We start from the raw sequence: 16,831 nt of genomic DNA, 5'->3' as shown, positions 1-16,831 counted from the left end.
TGTACTGATTTGGAAAACATGGTGATGGAGCCAGAGGAAGTGATTGCTTCTCGTGTGGGTGAAGATGAAAATGTGGAGTTGTTAGTGCGTTGGAGAAACTCACTAGAACATGAGAATTCGTGGATGCGCTTGAGTGAATTTGAGTATCATTTTCCAGATTACAAGCTTGAGGGCAAGCTTGCTCTCAATGGGAGGAGTATTGATAGGTACAAGCATACATATGAAAGGAGAAGGTTTAACAGTCGTGGAGAGGAGAAGGGAGAAACAAGTATCAACAGAGACGTTTGATTCATAACGACTTTTATAATACACGTGTCTAATAAGTAGTATAAATACAAGTCCAGAGTCTGTTAGACGGTTATGCAAGTTTACAATAGTGAATCCTTAGCGATGTGCTAGGAGCTACTCAGGTGATAGAGTAGTTGAGGTACTCAGGTGATAGAGTCCTCCATTGTTGTAATTCTTGTAGTCTATCATCAATAAAGCGTAGTATTCAGTGTTGGTATCGATACTCTTTCTTAACACGCAGCTGCAAATAACAGACATTTTTACAAAATCTCTGCCGGTTGCATCATTCACTAGGCTTCGCTACAAACTTGGTGTTGTCGAACCGCCTACACTAACTTTGAGAGGGGATATCAAACTACATAGTCAATAATACAGTGAGAATAAGGAACATAGACCACATACAGAATTAGACCAGCAGTTGGACCAGAAACAAATGCAAGCCCAAAATCCAAAACGACAAACAAGCGTTTCTCTCGTAGAAAATTGCTGTAACGGCCAGTAAACAAAAGAGAGAGATAGGCTATGACGACAAAGATAAGAACTAGAGTACAATGACTTGTGCTATAACTAAGGTTCATCATGATAATAAAGATAAGCGAGGAGTGTTAAAAAGAAAGACGAAGGTTAAGCTGTCAAATCAATTCTCAGCCTTAGATCATGATAGTAGCGCTTGATGATGACATCTGTCCCTGACCTATACTTTTAGTGACAGTCATTGAGTCTGTATAAATAAAGCCTTAGGACTCTTGTAAACATCAAGCCAAATGAAATGAAAGAATCATTCATCGACTTCAATATTTTTCACATAAATTGAGTTTGCTTTTGAGGTTAAAAGTCAATATCAAAGCCTTAAATGAATATGAAAAAAAAAAATCTGTGGGATGTTTTGATGTTATTTTTTTTTAAAGGAAAAATGATTGTCAGCCATAAGAAAAATACACCATCATAGTTATACATGTAGATGGACAAAAGTAATATATAGAGAGAGCTACATGAACTATATGATTCACATGATAATATTCCTAAATTATGTATTATATTTCTAATATCATATAGAATAGTCGTTTATTAAAAAAAATAGATCAATTGCTAATACCATCAACGTAATTCAAATAGCTAAAAAGGTGTTTTTTTTTCATCAACGCTTTTTCTATTACTCAAAGAACTTGAGGTGGTCAGGGTAACCAAACCGGAATAAAACAACCAATGTAACAAAATTTCCTACGAAAAGATCTAGTAGACTTTTAATAACCTTTGACATATTTTAACATGTTCTCGGTTGTAAACATTGTATTTGAATACTTGATATATATTTATTTTGTTTATTGATCTTTTGTATGTGTATTAGGATCCAATATTTTAAGAGTTTGGTTGTTGAACTTCATGGATTCCACATCCGACTCACTTTTTTAGCTATTGATTTTTATTTGGGTAAAATAGCTATTGAAATTATGTTAGTAACATAACACACAATAGCACATAATAATTCAACATTCTAATTTTTAAATAGAAATTCTTTAAGACAGCCACTTTTAGTTTATTTCAAAAAATAGTTTTTAAGGAAGAAAATGATCAAAAATGCTTTATTAAATGGTAAATATACATTTATATTCATAGGGTTAATTAATCTAAATTTAGGGTTCAGAGCAAAGGAGTGTGGTTTTGGGGTGAGATTTATTTTCTTTTCTAAAAAGAAAAAAATATTAAAAATAGGTTCGAATTTTTTTTTCCAATTTTGAAAAGAAAGTTTGAAGAAAAAAATTGGAAAAACTGATCTTTTTAAAATAAAAAGTTTGAATTTTGAAAATATATTTTAGTTATATATATATAGATATATATATATATTTATATAACAATTGGTAGAAAAATATTTTGTCTCTTTAGTGAAATATTTTTAATCATTTTCTTCTTTGGAAGCTCTTTTGGTGACAAAAATTGTAAAGTGGCCATTTGAGAGAATTGACCATTAAAAAAAAAACTTAGAATTGAATATCTATATACAGTAAAACTCTATAAATTAGTAATGTTGGGACTATGATAATTTATTAATTTAAATAGTTATTAATTTAAAGAAAATTCATAATTTTATATTTTATTTTTAAATTATTTTTTAAAACAAGGAAAGAATATTTAATTTCATAATCTTATATATTAGTTAAAACTTTATAGATTTAAAATTTATCTATTTTATGAGACTATTTGATACATTTTATGTATGCTGAATATACATGGATGTATACAAATGAGCTTTTATATGTAATTCAATAAAGTAATATAAAAATGAGTTTATATATGTGATTCAATAAAGTAATATCGATATATGGAAATAGAAAATAAAATAAGAGACATAATTCATTTTGAAGACTCAATTACAGTAAAACGTTTTATTTATGTACATATAAAATTCATATATCATTATTATTAACTTATGATTTTTATGGGACCATATATTTAGGTACGGTTTTTCTAAATATTATTTTATTATTTATCGAATTGTATCACTTTTATACCGGTCCAATTTGAGACCCGAAAAAATTATTAATTTACCGTATTTATTAATTTACCATGTTTACTAATTTACCGAATATTAATTTATAGAGTTTTTAAGAATGGTTTTCCTCACTCTTAGGCCTCCACATCACTAATTAGATTCACTACAAAGCGAGACATGTCTTTTAATAAGAGACAATGAACATGTTTTTTATGGGTTTCTTACGGGGCCTGATATTGGGTCTTTTGGTTTAATTCTGAATGGGCTGTAGATCTATTTGTAAATTGGCCATCGTGATTAATAAAGGGTTTTACCAGAACACATATATGTTGGTGTCTTCTCCAAATCGTATTTATTGATGTCACAGGAAATAACGTACTTATTACTAGGTGATTTTTCCGTAGTCATCCACGGATATAAAAATTTATAAAAATAAATATATTATAATAATTAATTGTTATTTATTTTTAATTTAAAATTAATTTATAATTTGTATGCATATTTTTATTGATAATAATATATTATTTTAATTAGACATATGATTTTAAATATATTATATCTAGTCGGTTTTGGTTTTTACAGTCGATTTAGTTATCATTTGGGTATATTAGATTGCATCTATTTTTCTAAATTCAACTATAATATTTTTTTATTTTAAATATATTAAAATTATGATTAATTTTCTTATTTGCATTTACGTTGGTTGTTGTCTTAGATATGTAAATGTATTTGAAGAAGATTATATATAATTTAAGATATATTGTACTTAGAAAGAAAAAAAAACTAAAGTGGTCTGATTTCAATTTATATAAATTAATATAAGAATAATAATTTACATATATATATATTACAGAAGAACTAAATTGTAACAGTTAGTTAATATTTTATTTCATTTGTAAATATGTTTTGAGTAATCCTATAATTTACATTTATAAAATAACCTATTATTATAAAATTATATATTCTTATTGTAGTTATATATATGATTAACCCCAACTATACCAGGTAGATGATGTTTTACGGATGGCTCCTGGAAAGAACAGGAAAGGTATTCTGGACAGGGCTGGTACAGTACGTTGGAAGGATTTGATGGACTGATGGGAGCAAGGAATACGAGAGCAAGTAGTTCACCATTGCACTCGGAAATGGAAGCTCTTATTTGGGCAATGGAAAGCATGAGAAATTTAAGACAATACTCAGTTACTTTTGCAATGGATTGTTCTCAGTTGGTGAAGATGGTTTCGGAACCAGAAGAGTGGCCAGCCTTTGCAAGTTATTTAGAAGACATTATCTCTTTGAAGAAAAGCTTCACAAGATCAGAGCTCCTTCATATACCACGAACACAAAATAAAAGGGCGGACAGCTTAGCACGCAGTGCCAGGAAGCAATCGTCTTTTGTCGTTCATATGGATACGGAGCTCCCAGTTTGGTTTACAGAGTCTATATGAGTCTGTGTTTGCTGACAAAAAAAAAAATATGATTAAGATATAAGTTGGATTAGTCAAGTGACTCATGTTGTGAGTATATTGAGCTACATATATTCTTTTCAAATTCAAACTGAACTATAGTTATCTTTTATTATGATTAAGTAAAATCAAATTAATTTTATTTATCGTTTAAATGTGTATATATTTTCATAATAATTATCGTTGATTTAAAAAAAAATATTATAAAATGAAACGAAGAGTACAAACATAAATAACTAATACATTTTTGGAAGATCATAAACACATATCAATATTTCAAATAACTAAAATATTTTATAAATTCTAAATAATTTTATGCTTCAGATTTATTAAACCGTAAATTGAAATTTATTTTCAATAATCTTAAAAATGAGAATTCAGATTCGCTTTGGTATTTTGATTATGGTTATATTAAGTTCTACAAACATAAAAACATAAAATTTAAAAGCAAGTTTGATATTAAGAAAACAAATAATTTTAATAATAATAAAATATAATATGCATACCTTGTTAAAATATATAGTATTATGTTATTTTAAATTTTTTTGTCTATTAAAAGTTTTTATCTTTAATTTATTATTTTTAATATCTCTTATAAGTAAGCAGTTTGCAAAAATTATGTGATTGTATTTTAGATATCATATTATATAAATAAAATATAATTTATAAAATTTGTTTTGATGTAATTGAAATATATAGTCAACTAAATAAATAAAAAATAAATAAACAAACAAACCAAGATTTTATATTTCTAAGATCTGGTTTGATGACCGGTACTTGACCATGAAAGAGATCTATTTATATAAGTACATGAAAAGATCGCAATTTATATGACTCGTAAAAGTATATAATGTTTTTGGATGCATATAATAAATTACTATTTAGAAAAGATTACATTTTGTAGTCAAACATTTGACTTGACCAAGTACTATAAGTTCCTATAGTTACCCAAAAACTAGTCAAGGTTTCTTAAAATGTAAGTGACCCCAAATTTGTTTACTTGGGGGATGGATGTTCTATAAATGCAAAGCCCTAACCCTCCTAACCATCGTCATATCATTCATGCATCAAACATAAAACTTAAAAGACCATCGTTTTTCTAACCTGAACCAACATTCGTACATTACCCCTAAGTCGGCTTAGATCTATGGCTCTCGATCAACAGCAACCGCAAGCGTCGCTTGAAAGTGATGAGCAGATCCAGGTAACAATTTCCCTCCGCTTTAATTAGATCTTCTTGTTAGCTCGACCTTCCGTTTCTTGAAACTGAGTTTGAGTTTGTACCTCATTTCTTCGTGGGAACAGATTCAGGAGTACAAGGAGAGGGTCTTGTCTTCTTACCAGGTGAGGTTTTGTTTTTCTTCTTCTGTAAATCTAATTAGGCAAACGCGCGCATCTTATCTCAATTTGTTTGACTGAATCTTTTATTTGTTTATGTCCATCTGATTTTTCAGCGTCTGCATGGAGAGATCTATTCTCTTGACCCAGCTAGTTTCTTCGTGCCTTCGTTTCTTAAAGCTGTAACTCCAAATTCGGAGGAGAACTTGAAAAGCATAATGGTTCAATCCGCTCCTGGGATTTACACTTTTGAGATGCTCCAGCCAAAATTTTGTGAAATGTTACTAGAAGAGGTATGAATTGAGTTAAAGTTATTGGTTCTGTGTGTGTTTTGGCAATAGGCTATTCTTGTCTGTCAGATTCTAATGTTTTCTCAGGTTTTACATATTGAGAAATGGGCCCACGATTCGAAATCCTTAATAAGGAGACCCGGTACGTTGAATACATTTGGTGTTGTTCTTGATGATTTTGGCTTTGAAAGCATGCTCCAAAAGTTGCTTGAGGACTTCATAAGTCCTATATCTCAAGGTTTATCATTCTACTTGTAATCATACATTTTGGGTATCGTTGTGAAATATGTATGTGTGCTCAAGGGTTTTGTTTTTATATTCTGTCAGTTCTGTTCCCGGAAGTGTGTGGATCCGGTTTAGATTCTCACCATGGCTATGTTGTTGAGTATGGAGAATATAGAGAAACTGATCATGTTGGTAAGTACTGGGAAGCTCCTATCACTGGGCTCTTCATTGCTTAGTTAGGTTTGGACTAATATTTGCTTTGTTAATTTTAGCGTACCATATGGATGACTCAGAGGTTACTTTGAATGTCTGCTTGGGTAAAGATTTTTCTGGTGGAGAGCTGTACTTTAGAGGTGTTAGATGTGCTAACCATATGGATTCAGAAATTGGTGAAGAGGTAATAACCTTCCATTAAAGCAATCATTGTGTCATTTATTATAATAATACGTTCAGTGAACCACGAGGATGTGTTCACCATGTTTATGGTGAGTTTAGAACTGATCAGCTTATTTAGTACTCACATGATTCTTCGTAATTGTTCCGTAGGAGGTTTAGTTCGTTTTATTTACTTTTAAAAGAAATAAATTCTTCCGTAGGAACATTATGATTACCCTAACGTACCTGGTCATGCCGTTCTTCATCGTGGAAGTCACCGCCATGGTGCTAAAGCTATAACTAGTGGAATACGAGCAAACTTGATTATGTGGTGTAGAAGGTAAAGCCTTTCACACTGATTTTCATGGTCTAACTAAGCTACATCAGTGTTTAGATATTTTCATCAGCAGTTGCATATATGTTTCATGAACCGTATATCAAAAGTTGTAAGTTAAGTTCGTGTGAATTTCATTTATTCGTGGTCTTTCTCATGTAGCTCAACTTTTCGAGCAACTACAAGTTCTCGAAAAGATTTCCCAAGATGGTGCGCAAAATGCAGAGTTGATAGACACAATAGCAAGCGGCCAGAATAGAGGTAATATCAAAGCTGCATTATAGATGATATATTGCAAGCAGTTTCTTTTTTCTCCTCATGTGGTTGTTTATATTCTCTTTTGGGTAATTTTCAGTTGCTGAAGAGAGGAGAAGCGAAGATATGGATTTGCTTCTTTAGCACCTTTAGATTCTAGTTCTCTTGCATCAATTGCTATTTCTATGAAATAAATTTACATATTTAACAAAAAAAACTATATGTAAAAACAATCATCTATCTTGTTTATATCAGTTCAGTGGCTATGTCTGTAGAGGCAATGGAAACACTTTGTTTGTACGTATTAACACCTTTTTAAAAAGGTGAAATACCATTTGAATTGCTTGTTATATTTCCTGAATTGCTTTTTTCTTCGAAAAAATTTGAATTACCATTTTAAAATGGTAGTTTGTAAGTAACTACAATAAGTTGAGACTAAGTAGTATTTAGTTGGCAAAATAAAATAAAAATAAGGTTATTTTTAGAATTGATGTAAAAGGTACGATTCTTAAAGTGAAACAAAATAAAAAACATAAATCATTATTTCACATTTGATTTTGTTGACTGTTTCTCTTAGAGGGTTTGAAATTGTTCAAAGATTTTTAAGTAAAAAATGTATAAAATCATGATCTCCTAGTTGCAGTGACAAAGCAATTGGGTGAATATTTCTTGGAGTACTAAGCTCCTATCTTCAATGATATATTATTATATTATATATAATAATTTTGTTCTTTAATACGTTATGCATACTTATTTGAGCCCATAAAGTGTTATGGTATATTGTTGGTCCAAATGTTCGTTGGAAATTTTTTGACCCAATATAATCTGCACTTTGTTCCTAGAATTTGTGTTCAGGTTTTGTGTTTGGGCCTGAGGATTTTGGTTTTGGGTGTTGGATGTTTATAGGCTGTGAGAAGACATAGCTTGGATATGTGTTTGATATTTGGACTTGTTTGGGTTTGTGGATCAGAGGGAGGAAGATTAGAGTTAGAAGTCATACCAGTTTGTGTATCGCTATCAACGAATCCGTCGATGGAGTACTTCAATGTCACCGGTAGTGGAGAAGTTATCTTTGGGTTCCACAGAGATGGCAAGGTATAGTCAACGAGTGGCGGTCTGAGAGGGACGAAATAGTGCAAAAGTTCATCTTTTCCAATGGATTGAAGTTCGAAGTTGTCTTGGAGAGAAAAAGATTAAAGAAAGAGGTAATCTTGTTCATCAAACTGAACATGTCTGGAGACATAGATCTTTTCCTGAACTCGGTTGAAGACAAAGATAAGCACTCTAGGTTGTGGAGTAGCCCAAGAAGACATGGCGTGGAGTGATTGTCGAGCTTGTGGCTGGTATAGGGTCGAAGCCAGGGGAAGCATACGCAACCAAATATCTTCAGTTTGTCATAGTTGGGGCTTGTTACAAAAAGCTTGGAGAAAGGAGGTGTCATATTCAGAACCGGTGTCGGGAGATGATTGATGAAATAGACTTCAGCTTAAAACTCGTAAGTCGAGTAGCTTCGAGGCATTCCAGCGTGAGATAGGAGAGACAGTCTGGTTTCAACAATATGGAGATGTTTGCATTCCGATACTCTGTTGTGCTCAGTTGTGTGCGGAGGAGATGTTAGGTGAGATATGCCAGCAGAAGATAAGAAGGATTTCAATGCTATGTACTCTCCACCATTGTCAGAGTACAAAGTTCCGATTTTGAGGTTGAATTTGTTATCCAACTGAGATTTGAAGGCAGTGAAGACATCTCGAACTTGTGACTTTGTTTTCAACAGATAGAGTCACGAGTACCGAGTAAAAGGGTCGACAAAGACTACTTAATATTTGTAGTTATCGACAGAGATCACATGCGACATCCAGACATCAATGAATATGTATTTTATAGGTTTGTTTGAGGTGATTGATGTTTGAGAGAAAGGAAGTTTGTGGGATTTATTAATAGAAAAATATGGGCACAGCAAAGACTGTGAAGAAGAGTGCAACACTAACAATAGCTTTTAAAGTAGATAACGAAGAATGGCCCTAACGATCATGCCAGTCTTTGAGAGTATGTGTAGGTTTTGTGGATGCAAAAAAGGATTGATGGGTGGAGGGTGAGGCTGGCCACTTGTACAACTAATAATTGGTTCTCCCGTGGATCAATGGGTCACCCGAAGATAGATCCTTCACCTGAGAGTGAGCAGGAAAAATTTCAACGGAGACTTTGTTAGCGTTACACAATCAATAGACTGAGATTAGGTTCTTGTGAATGTTTGGAACACAGAGAACATTCTTTAAAGATAATGGTTTAGAGGAAGAAGGAAAGGATAGTGAACCAGTGTGCGTTATCAGGAGAGGAGAGCCATCACCTGTGAGGACAGCACCATTGCCATTGTATGGTGTGTGCAAGGCGAGATTGTCAAGATCACTCTTCATATGATGATTTGCATGCTGTCAAGAAACCACGAGTTGTTCTGTTGAGTCGAGCCAAGAGCAAGATTTGCACGCGACTGCCATGGAGGGTATGCATTGTTGATAGAAGCACTGCCAGGAGAGGAACCATGACCGCCAAGTTGAGGACACCTGCGCGCACTATGACCCTGAGTTCCACAGAGTTGACAGCGCCCCTGGTACCCGTCTTGAGACCCCTTTTGATACCTGTTGTTTTTGTTGAAGTTCTTTGTCTGTCGATTGTGGTTCCACTGTTGATTTTTGCAAGGCGTGCGCTGGTTCTGATTCTGGCAATGATTTTGTGTCTGTGTGGCAGCAACATTTGCGGTGACAGGGATAGCTACAGTTTCCTTCAAAGATGTGAGGAGCCTAGCTTCTTTGTTGAGAAGGTTCCCATGGATCTCCGTGACTGTAGGTGTGATGTCACGGCACTCTAGCTGATCCGCAATTGACTTGTACTCCTCTGGGATACCGCTAAGAATATATCCAAATTGATCTTCATGCTTAGTAGGTTTCCCAAGAAACGCAAGTTGGTCGAATCTAGTAACAAATCCTTGAAGATATTCATCAATGGTCTTCGTACCTTTTGTCCAGCCTTTGATTTGAAGTTTGATCGGCTGGATATGGCCTCTTGTAGGTTTGGTGTATGTAGACGAGAGAATGGATCAAATATCAGCAGCCGTTTTTTCAGTTGATAAAATAGGCTGAATGGTAGGCATAATGGCACCAACTGAATATCAAACAATCTTGACGTCTCTAAGTGGTGAAAGCCGGATTTGGTGTGGTGACCTCATTGTTGGTGACAGTAGGAGCCGGTGGTGGTGTGGAACCATCAAGATGACCAGAGAGCCCATAACAATCAAGTAAAACTTGAATCGGAATATTCCACATAAGAAAACTGTTTGAAGAGAGTTTGGTAACATTGGACATGTTAACATTGAGGAGGGCATGTAGCGTCAATGGTTTCAGCAGATGTGGTGGACATTGTCAAAGAAGAACCAGAGTGAGAGGAAGGGGAGGATCAATAGATCGATTGAAAATAAGAAGAAGGAGGCTGAGAAGAAAAACTTTATGGCTGCTATGATACCATATAAAGGTATTGTTCAATATATTAATCTGAAGAGTGGCTACAACACGAATATATACAGAGAAGACTCATATACTAGGAGCTATACATTTATACAGGTTTCCATAAGAATATGAGAATATTACAGACTTGAAAGAGAGGGATCTCTAGTATCCTTAACACTTCCCACGCTTGGTCCGCTTGTTCTTGTGTCTCACATGAGACCCTGATGATGTTGTCGGGCCAAGAGACCGAACTAAATCCAACAGCAAGTCTGATTGACCAACATGGACTCCATAAAGGGCAATGTCGAACATTTCGTTTATATTAGCAAAAAACGTCATTGGACCCGCATATTTCTGCGAATGATTTTGCTTCTTCGAAAAACTCCCGAGTTTCAGCTTCTTTCTCCTGCAATATTGAATCCAGAAAGAAACCCTAGTAAACTTGAGATTAGCCTTTTTAATACAGTTATTAGAGACAAAACTCTCACGCCAATAATCGTCCACATAATTTTTTAAAAAACTTCTCAGAAAGAAAACATTCCACTTATATACTAAAAACCCCAAGAACTAATATGGAAATATATTTTCATTATTTTTATGTGTTTGTGAAATTAAAATATCAAATAAAATTCGTGCAACGCACGGGTTTATATCTAGTCTTACATAGAAAGATATTAATATTACATACGGTGAACTAAAATATACATGTACCAGTTATATGATATGTATGTGAACATTTAAGTAGAAATCTTCAAACTATTAAAGATATAATAAAATGAAGTAAGTAAATGAGTGAAAAATCATGTTAACATTAAGTAGATATAGAAGTAAATGAACTAACTAATTAAGGTTTTAAATTATGTGTATGTTAAATTATAAGGTTTTAAATTATATGTATGTTAACATTACGTAGATATAGAAGTAAATGAACTAACTAATTAAATTTAAAACAAAACAGTGTAAACAGAAAAGAACTACTTAATTCTCATGTAGAGAAAAGAAACATAAGCGGTTCATTTCTTTTTTTCATTATTATAATTTTTTAATTGCCAGAAATTTTGTAGTTATCATGAATGGAAGATTGTGGGCTGGACGATACGCTTGACTTGAGAACCACTTTTAAATCACTTCACATTCAAAACCTTAAAGAGAGAGAAGGAATGAAATTAGAATTCAAAATTTAAAAAAGGAAAATTTCATATTAATACACAACTTTAATTATTATTTCCAACTTAATGCACAACTTTTAAAAATGATCATAAAAAACACAACTAATTTTTTTGCTCTTTTAATAATTCTACTAAAGCCCATGTATCCATATTACTTTGGCTCCTTAACGCCATTATCAAAACTGTTAAAACTGTAACATAATCGTTAATTTATACCGTTTAGCACTAACCCATGGTTAATAAACTAACCTAGCTTAAATGATGTCGATTTGTTTACCCTTCTATTCCTCTCAAATCTAAAACCTAACTTCCCCAACACCTCTCATCGATTTTCACAAGACAAAACACTGATTGCTTCTCTTCTCTCTGTCGGAATGTTCGTCATTACAGTGTAGACTCAGCGAGACAGTGACTTACGAATACAAAGATAAGGTAAGAGTTAGAAGCCATGGTGATCACCTTTTGTTTTTTACAATTGTTATTTCTTCTGAAAATCACTCATAGTTGCTGTTTTTTGTTTACAGTAACTTTGATGGTGCAGTGAAGATGAACATTCGCTATGGCGATTCGATGTCATACGAAAAAAAGAGAACTTCTCTTACACTGGTGGAGCTTGTGTTAGAGATTTGTTTGTCGACCCGGATCTCTTGACATGGTCAGTTTTCGAGGAGTTCAGACAGAGGAATAAAGAGTAAGGTAGAGCAGGTTTGGTATAAGGTAGTGAAAGAAGATATTTCTTCGGCTAGATCGATAAACAAAGACAAAGATGCCGAGATTAGGAAGTTTTGTAAAGTTGTCCCTTCTTTTTGCCAACCATGCATTATTCATTTTTACATACTATGACTTTAAAACATAAGAATATATTGATTTCTCACAAATGTAAACTTCATAGCATCCTTCGAGTGAATTAATAGTAATAAAAGAAAATAATTTCAACCAGTTGATAGTCTGTAATTTTTGGACTAATATAAATATGCCTAACAATTTTTAATTCTAATTTTTATTTTTATAAAAGATTAGATACATATTTTAAATTATATTTATAAACTAAAAAATCAATACACATATTGATAATTAGTATATTAAATTATTTTTTCATATTTTTATTTATAAGAGGTAGATTTTGGAACAAAATCTTTTCTATAGTAATAATCAAATTAAGAAATTTGTATTTGAAATTAAACACGTAATGTACTTGTGGACTGAAAAAGAAATTCAATGGCACCAAAAAGGATTTTAAACAATCACAACTCATAAAACATCAACATATATATTCTCTATAATTTAAAAAAATAGTGAGACAAAAACACAAAATAATTACAGAGCATTATATCTGTATTCTCGTATATAATATTTATCGTTTGGTTTAGTTAGTTAATATTTATCGTTTGGTTTAGTTCGTTAATATTTATCGTTTTATTTCTAACCACTATACTGAGATTGTATGGTTGGCTTTTACAGTTTCTTGATTTTCTTAAACTTAAAAATTATTTCTTAAAATATTAAACTAAAGGTTAAATAGATAAATATTGAATACATGCATGCAAAATCTATATTGTTGTTGCTTCCACCGTTTGTCGTCCATGGGACCATGTTAGGGTCTTTTAATATTAGTTTCATTCATAACTGAGTTCCAATTAGTATTTTAGGTCAAAGAATAGTTTGTTGCATATATGTATTTTTGGAGCTTGAATTAGATAAACGGAGGGCAAAAATATGAACTTGGGGGCTTGGTGTGAAGCTGGTAGGAACTTGGAAAGCACCAAGGAGGAATCAAGAGAAGCCAAAATATGAAGTATAGAGAACAAGAGACTGGCATTTAGGTCGGTGGAAAAGTATCGATAGTGAACTCACAAAGAAATAGAAGAATCACTCGGGCATGCAACATATATTTACATCACAAGGTTTTTTATATTAAGTTACAAAAAAAAAGTTTTTTTATATCAAATCATATCAACATAACCAAGCGCTCGTAGCTTGGTGGTAAAGGAGGTACAGCTGTACTGTCCGCCATCCGGATTCGAGCCTTGGTCACAACGGATTTAACATCCATTCCGTTGGGATGTTGGACCCCTTTCGGGGGATAGTTGGGAATTTGACTGTCCAGATACTAGAGTTATCAAAAAAAAAAAATCATATCAACATTAGTTAATCTTTTGGTCAAATCACTGGTTTAAATATATTTTCATTTTCTTTATACGTTTTAAAAATGAATAAAATAGTCATTTTCTAATTTGTTGGTATGATATGGTTTTCGGTTTAACCAACAACGAATAAAATCTCAAGAAGTCATCCCCCGTTAAATCATTATTGATCTTTTGATATGGATGATGATCACTGGATCAAATGAATTGCTTCTGAGTTATGTCTGCCAATTCTTTAACTAGCCAAGAGCCAAAATGGGCTTTCTAAACAGTTCCAATAATCATGGACCTAAAACCCATTAATGTTTACATTCGGATAGCTGCTTTTCGCGGGTAGGACTTAGACTAACCGATCTCTAACGACTTTTCAAATTGTAATTTGTAAAACTAAAAAGAAAAGCAATAAAAACGGAGACGAGACCACGGCAATTTAATGTAACTTTCCGATGAAATACGCCAGGGGTCCGACAAATGCCGCATTAATGTAAGTGGCTGGTTCAGACCTGCTGTAATCATCTCTCTGGTCTGGATACTGGTCGTTTCGATCCGGTCCTCCCACGATAGCTCCGGTTAATATGTTAGGGTTAGGGTTTGGGGTGCGGAAAAACTGGAATCCGCCGCTGCATCCCAGAGTGTTCGGACGAACTGCTCGGCTCGGAAGAGAAGATCCTCTGTGGTGGATTCTCTTGGGGAAACTCGACCCGAATCCAACCATGTAAGACATTTTCATCGGATTCACACCGAGGATGTAATCGACCTGACGCTTCGACAGTTTTATCAGAGCGTTGGGAGCGATCACGGAGTTTCCGCAGCTGAATGTGTGTTTCGTTGACTTCATGTATTTAGCGTAGGTCGTTAGCAAGAATGTTATTGATGTCACGTATTGCAGATTGCTCTGAGGTAACTTGTACATCAAGCCACCTGAATTTTTCAGTTTTCTAGGGTTAAAATATTTCAGTAATAAATTGTTATTGATTCTCATGTATGTTTTAAGTCACCTTGAGTGTACTTTGTGGAAGATGAAGGAGAGTTTGGAAGGATCCTACACATGAAATTCTCAGCTGCTTGCTTGTAAAGCTCAAAGTTGTTGTCTTTGTTTAGTACTGCTCGCTGCGAAAGAAGATATGTTTGTGAATCATTGAACCAAGTTATGCCAATATACTCTAAATCATTGAGAGACATACTCGTGAGAGAAGAACATAGGCACCAGCATACTTATTGTCCCAACTGAATATGTCAGGCTGGTCTCCACCTCCCAAGGATTTAATGAAGTTCATGTAATACTGATTGTTAGTTGCTCTATGCAACCATGCCGCTCCCCACAGAAGCTCGTCCTTGTAGCCAGAGTAGGAGCAGTAGAAAGGACAAACAGCAGAGGAAAGGGAATCACTGTAAGCGCCACGGTACTGAATAGCAAACTGCATTACCTTCTTGGCTGTAGCCAGGAGCAAGCGAGCGTACTTGGGATCAACTTTCCTGAAAACCATGGAGCTAGCCGCTAGAGCAGCAGCGGTTTCAGCTGCTACGTCAGAGCCAGGGTTTGAAGCTGACACAGAGTAGACTGTGCGAGGAGTGTCCATATCTTCTGGACGTTCCCAGCACTTGTGATCACCGTTTGGGTCTCCTACTCCAACGTAAAGCTTCCCCGGTGTAGCTCTGGCGCATTTCAGTAGATAGTCCGTGGCCCAACGGATAGCCACACGGGCGTTCTGGAGTTCAGGTCCCATCTTCTTACCGTACTCCAAAGAGCTCCAGGAGAGCATGGTGGTGGTGAAGGCCATTGGAAAATTGAACTTCACGTTGTCACCAGCATCATAGTACCCTCCAGTCAAGTCCACCTGCAACTCATATAGTTATTAATGTTTTACCCTTTTACTGCTACTGGCTATAGTTCTGAGGGTCTTACATGAGCAGAGGAGCCATCAGAGAGGCCAGAGCTGAACCTCCATGAGAGTTTTTGGTCACCGGGGAGGCGACCAGACCGCTGACCTTGGAAAAAGAGCAATGACTTTGAGAGTGCTTCTCTGTAATTGGGACCAGCATAGGTGTTCCCTAGTAAAAGACCAGAGAGAAGGAAAACAAAGAAAAAAGGGGAAGCCATTTCTTGTAAAAGTGGCTTTGGCTAAAGAAAAGCTCAGAGCACTTTGGAGGTATGGCTTGATGGTTCATATGAATATAAGCATGTATATATAGCCAAAGAGTGCAAATTGCGTTGATAAGATTGAGAGCGACGAATATGGCTTTTTGGAAGTCAGCTTAACTGCCAAAAAATACTGCTCTTAGTTCCTTCATTTTGGATCTCCTTCTTTTAATATAATATTTTGTAGAACTTACAAATGGAATACGATTACATTTACTAGAACTCATGAGTTTTCTTTCCATTGTAGGAAAGATTATCTTTTTAATTCATACTCTCTCAGTTTCAAAATTTAAAGCATGGTAAAGTGTTTTTTTTTTGTTTCACAATTTAAGTTCTTTTCAGAATCCAATATAAAATGTGTGATTAACTTAAAAGTAAAAAAAAAAAAAATTTGAACATAATATATCATTGGTCTTTTTCAATTAAATGCTGAAGATTAAAAATGGCTCAGTATGTATGTTTTTAGCAAAAACAATTTATAATTTGAAACAGATGAGGAGGTATCTATACTCCGAATTACCACATATATATAGACACATAGACATTAACCTTGTGTATAAGAGTTTTGATATTAGATACTTATCTTTTACCATGGTAAAGTGTTTTTTATATATTTGACATTACGTAAAGTGTACGGTCTGAGATAGATAAACAAATGTCTTGAAACTTGATAATAGGGTGGTTAGTTAGGTAATATTTAGTTTAATTAGGTTAGGTTTTAGGGATTAAGATTTCTAAAAAAGAGACAAAAGAAGAGGGGGAACGTAAATGGCGCCAAGATAACGGCGCCGAGTTTACGGGGCTTACTTATGTGTA

The 16,831-nt window shown here is 34.0% G+C and overlaps 2 protein-coding genes across 2 annotated transcripts; one reads left to right on the top strand and one right to left on the bottom strand.

Moving 5' to 3' along the window:
* Positions 1 to 5,392: 5,392 nt before the first annotated feature.
* LOC108808309 (2-oxoglutarate and iron-dependent oxygenase domain-containing protein ICU11-like) lies at positions 5,393 to 7,066 on the top strand. Its single transcript, XM_018580479.2, has 8 exons — positions 5,393 to 5,449; positions 5,551 to 5,589; positions 5,700 to 5,876; positions 5,961 to 6,111; positions 6,201 to 6,290; positions 6,371 to 6,495; positions 6,695 to 6,813; positions 6,970 to 7,066. The coding sequence occupies exons 1-8, from the start codon at positions 5,393 to 5,395 to the stop codon at positions 7,064 to 7,066; spliced, it is 855 nt and encodes a 284-aa protein (XP_018435981.1).
* A 7,238-nt stretch (positions 7,067 to 14,304) lies between these two features.
* On the bottom strand, positions 14,305 to 16,001 carry LOC108808308 (endoglucanase 3). The gene is made up of 4 exons (XM_018580478.2): positions 15,782 to 16,001; positions 15,060 to 15,713; positions 14,874 to 14,985; positions 14,305 to 14,796 (listed from the first exon to the last, which is right to left on the bottom strand). Exons 1-4 carry the CDS (start codon positions 15,974 to 15,976, stop codon positions 14,306 to 14,308), a joined length of 1,452 nt encoding a protein of 483 aa, XP_018435980.2. The 5' UTR covers positions 15,977 to 16,001; the 3' UTR covers position 14,305.
* Between the last annotated feature and the right edge of the window lie 830 nt (positions 16,002 to 16,831).

Source organism: Raphanus sativus, chromosome 6 (genome assembly GCF_000801105.2).
Source record: "Raphanus sativus cultivar WK10039 chromosome 6, ASM80110v3, whole genome shotgun sequence".
Classification (NCBI taxonomy): Eukaryota; Viridiplantae; Streptophyta; class Magnoliopsida; order Brassicales; family Brassicaceae; genus Raphanus; species Raphanus sativus.
This window is presented reverse-complemented; position numbering and strand designations above follow the sequence as displayed.